General features: G+C 30.9%; 1 protein-coding gene across 1 annotated transcript; it reads right to left on the bottom strand.

The window, feature by feature from the left end:
• Positions 1-450: 450 nt before the first annotated feature.
• LOC110992426 (protein takeout) lies at positions 451-4,809 on the bottom strand. Its single transcript, XM_022258244.2, has 5 exons — positions 4,659-4,809; positions 4,138-4,363; positions 2,388-2,518; positions 1,866-2,021; positions 451-674 (listed from the first exon to the last, which is right to left on the bottom strand). Exons 1-5 carry the CDS (start codon positions 4,726-4,728, stop codon positions 493-495), a joined length of 765 nt encoding a protein of 254 aa, XP_022113936.1. The 5' UTR covers positions 4,729-4,809; the 3' UTR covers positions 451-492.
• Positions 4,810-5,079: the final 270 nt, after the last annotated feature.

The raw sequence follows: 5,079 nt of genomic DNA, 5'->3' as shown, positions 1-5,079 counted from the left end.
CCTCTGGTCATGGCCATAGTAAACATTACGTTATTGTTGTATCGTGAAACTAATACTGATGTGTTTGTTAAAGACGTTTTATCGTAGAATTATTTGTTTAACAATCGTGAACTTGTGTAACATATCTTTGATTTAGGAGACTTGACTTTTAAGTGTGTGATGAATAAGTTGATATTTTGTTTGTCACTTTTCTACTTTAATAAATAGTTTATATAATACATATTCAAACATAATTTTAATGCGACGGACGCCGTGAAGCGAGTTTATTGTTGCGTTGCAAAATCGATTATTAGTTTTGTAATTTCTCGTTTTTTTGCAATATATTACATACCTGGGTTGACTTTCTGAGCTACCACTTAAAGGCGACGCAATATTCTTGCAAAATTGCTAAATAAAAACAATACTTTTTTTACCTAAATCAATTAAAAATCTTATTAAATTAAACAAGAATTATCCTTATTTTTTATTTTTACACTAAAAACTAAATAATATTTAACTCTTCTCGAAGAAATCATCTGATAGTGGTACATGGCTGATTTGGTTGTATGTGTACGTGCTGAAGAAGCGTTGTGTCACGTTCATTGCATAATCTATGGCGTAGTCCAGAATAGGGCCTCCGAATTCTTGAGCCACCAGTTGGGAATTCGAATTTAGAACTTCGAGAATGTTTGCACCTAAAAAATAAATCAGGTTAGGTAAATAGTTATTTTAATACAGTTGCTCAAAAAGTGGCATATTGCAGGGGGGTATAGCGTTCGGAAAGTGGGCTATTACACACTCGTGCTTTTTCTTTGCCATTCCCGCACTCGTGCGTTTTCTTTGCCAACTGTCAAAACAATGTGTATTAAAAAGAAAAAACCAACCACGAAGGTTTTATTCAAATGATTCATAGAAGTTTTTATGATATATGATTTCTAAATATTATAATAATTGGATGCAATAAGTTCGGTTAGGTTTCTTTTCATTTCATATCAATTAAAAAAATATTAAAAAGAATTTTATGATATATGCAAATACGTATTTCTAAAAAGTTGACTAATAATTGGATTTTGTTTCATATCAATAAAAAAATATTAAAAAGAAAAAACCAACCACGAAGTTTTTACTAAAAAAATCACAGAAGTTTTTATGATTCATGCAAATATTTTAAAAAGAAGCTACTATTTGTTTCAATATCAGATTTAATGATTGGACTCAATGAGTTAGATTTGGTTTTCTTTCAATAAAAATAGTCTACTGAAGAATTGGCTGTATGGGCCAAGTTCCCTTTGCCTACCCAGAATGGGTGAAGAAAAGAAAAAACAAGCTTTGCTCATATTCTTGCGGTTGGCGCCATTTTCCAAAAATGTTCTTTCGAGTTGAGTTATTTTTTGCACAAAATGAGTAATTTCGACGATATTTTATTTGAATGAATACCACCCGAACGCAGTATAATTGCATAAAATGCTTCGGAGAACAATTTACCGGAAACATATAAGTCGCTATATATCTACGTGCAACGAATTTATTCCCTAGAGAGAATAGAAAAAAAGCAAATATTTTAATTAAATTGCTTAATTTTTTCGCAACTGTATTAAAAATAGTCGTTCAGTACACGTGCGGTACCGTCATTGAAACTTGTCCCGACTGTCAACCCTCACCTTCGGCTGCGCCTCGGCTCGGGTAGACATTCGTCGGAACTCGTTGCAATGACAGGCTTTCCGCACTTGTAATGAAATATACTATTTTTTCTTGAATTTCCTTTCTTTAATTTGAATTATTATAACTTTCTCTATAACAATAATATGCCAAATAAAGTAAAAAGAACTACGTGTACTCAATGTTCCTATCAAACCGCTTTTTCGTGTAAAACAAAAATCACTTACTTATTTCAGGGCTGCCTCTAAATAGATTTGTAAGGTTTAGCTTTAAATCCGTTCCGTAATCAGCCTTATATTTGTACGAGTTTATTTTGTAGTGCCACTCTCCATCATTCTCCTTGACAACCTTTTCGTAAACCTCCAAACGAACTCGCTGATTCCCTGAAGATAACATTCTCGTTATAGTTACAACGGCTTAATTATAAGTGTATTTAACATTACGTACTAAGTGAAGGCTTGTAGTTTGCAAAGCGTTCATATTATGGTTGTATACATATCTTAGATACAATGTATCAGTAAAACAGGTAAGTTACTTATTAGGGTCTTTACGATTACCTTGACTAATTTAAACGTACCTTATACTATAATAATAATAATAATTGTAATATAATATGTAATTGATAGTTGTAAATATGATATGAAAGTTGTCTTACTGTTTTGGGAAATTACATTAATTTTATTCATTTATATCGAAGTTCTGGATACTTCTACAGATATTTCTATATATAGATTCTAGAGATTACTTACAAATTTTTATTTTCGCATCTCCATCGGTGTTAAGGTTGAAAAGTAATATTCTTCCAGCGATGCTGTATTGTCCTCTGATTGTGAAGTTACAGTGCATATCGAAGACAAATGTTCTCTTTTCACGGCGAGATCTAAAAACATAGTGTTTTATATAAATCTGTATATCTTCATGCTGAAGCTTAGACATTGATAGGTAATGACGAGAAAATAACAAATTAAAGGCTGGAATAAGCATCGACAAATGTGGTTTTAAAAGGAAAGTATAAGTCATGAACAAATCGCCTTTTATATCTAGTTGCTAGTTAGATTTTAAAAAGCTGGCTTATTATTTTTTATATAGAATTTATAAATATTTGTTTTGCTGCTGTTCATGTGAAGCCTTTAAAGGACTTCTCTTCAGTACGAGTAAAACAATTTCGGTGACAGTCTTTTTTTTTTATAGAACAGGGTGCAAACGGGCAGGAGGCTCACCTGATGTTAAGTGATACCTTAAAAAGTTTTATAGAAGTCTTTCAGGAATGTAGTGAATAGAGATTATATCGAATAAAGCTATTTTATATTGTGTTAGATAATTATGTAAAGTCATACATTGTAGTTTTTCTTATTAAATGCCTTAATAAACGCACAGAGTTCGTGCCCTAACCTTGTCGACTTAGCGTGAAGTTAATAACAAAGATTTCTATTTGATAACAGTTACGATGATTTGTGTTATAAATTTACATATTAAGTGAGTGAGTATACTATTTTCAAATTAATTAATAAAAAATATTTGTATAGTTAGAATATTAAAATGTGATGGCATCGCAGTTCATGCTTTTTTATAGTATTTCGTACTTAAGTCAATAAATGCAAATGCAAATTATTTTCTAAAGTAAGTTATTTTTTCAATAATAATTATTATTAATGTTATTTTTTATGTGTTGGAAGACGATCCAAGAAATATAATTTAACTCAAATAATAATAAACGGTAATTTTGGTACCTCAAAAAGTGTGATGATCGGTCGAGTTAAAAAGTTAAAGTTATGAGTGTGATCTAAAAAAAATTTTAGATCACACTCATCAAAATTAATAAAAAAAAAACGTTAAGCATTTCGAACAATTAATATAATGAGATAAAGGATTCAGTTAGTAAATAAAGTTAATTTGTAGGTATGACTTGCAACTGATCATATAAGCCAGCCAAGCCAGTAGTAACTTTGTCTAAATAGATACGTAAGGCTAATAGAAGCTCTGAATAGTTTATATATGTAGCAAATATCAGTATGGATTTTAATTTGCAATGTATTACGGATTACGTATATATACGATTCAATAGATTTTTAGGTCGTTCCAACGCGGAGTGTAAAACTGGTTAGTGTTTAGCAACACCTTATGTAATTCGCTTTGAATGTACTTTGACACCATAAGTTTATAAATGACTACAGATTTATAGAAATTTACTAATTCAGTTATTTAATAACAAAATAATAAATATTTATATCAGTACAAACTGATCACTAAAACATTCACAAGATTAAGAGCATGTATTTTGAATTGCTTAAAGTGATGACATGACTCGGCTCAAAGAAAAAGCCACGAAAGAGAGAAAGAGTTTTTATATATAAATTTTATCAATTACTTTTTGTACTTACAAAAATAAATTTATTAGTTGTAGTTTTCCCTGTTAGAATCTCATAAAGAAACAGATGCAGAATTGATTCACTCCATATATTAACGTGTACGTTAAACATAATACATGTAGATACTTACGAAACTTTATCTGGGTGACAAGTACTTAATCCAGACAGTTTTCCATTGTGAAATGTCATCTTGACGTTTCCTGGGAGATCCATGGTAATATTCTTATCCAAGTATAGGGGATCCAAAGGTGGAATCCCCGCTTCTGGAATACCTTTGACCACACCTGGTATTGCATCTATGGTTGCTTTGGTAAAGCATTCGTCTGTTAGCTCCGCACATGGATGGATGAAGTCCGCTACGAAACGAAATATAAGATTTTAATAAAATATCGTTTACATACTTACTTCAATTTCTTTGGTGTATATTATTTAGTTTGAGGAAAACACATACCATATATAATGCGGAGATAATATATATGTATCTATTTTAACAAAAAAATAATGTAATTCAATTCTTTGGCTATTTATTTTTGTGGTGAATCGCTTTTGATAAATTTAATTACAGACTACCATGGGATTAGAAAAATATTGACTGCCTTCATTGATATGTGTAGATGAAGACTTCAGCTAGTAAAATAAACTTTAACTTACGCAAGGGCACTAGTTGCAGCGTCCCCTGACAGCACATACACAAACCAACAAAAAATAATAATTTTGTCATCGTCCCTTATTTCGTTAGACACAACTGTCTTCGCAGAGGTATTTTGTGTGAATGGCTTTAAGTTTAACACCGCAAAGTCTATAGTTAAGCAATGAGCCGGTGATTAAACGACTTGTCAAGGACTTTTAAATAACAAATTTGATGTTCAAGATTTGTCTACAGTTCTTTAGGTAGATTAGGAGACTTGGACGCCTGATCCTCTTAGTATGAACTTTGAAAGCTAGCTTTTCAATTTATGATAGAGAAGTAATATATATAACCTGACTCTTTAAGAACAATTTTGGACTAAATAATTCACTTTGATTTATAATTGAATGAAATCGGTTTACGAGTATCTGTTAAAAGTTAAAA

The sequence above is a fragment of the Pieris rapae genome, chromosome 6 (genome assembly GCF_905147795.1).
Source record: "Pieris rapae chromosome 6, ilPieRapa1.1, whole genome shotgun sequence".
In the NCBI taxonomy this organism is placed as follows: Eukaryota; Metazoa; Arthropoda; class Insecta; order Lepidoptera; family Pieridae; genus Pieris; species Pieris rapae.
This window is presented reverse-complemented; position numbering and strand designations above follow the sequence as displayed.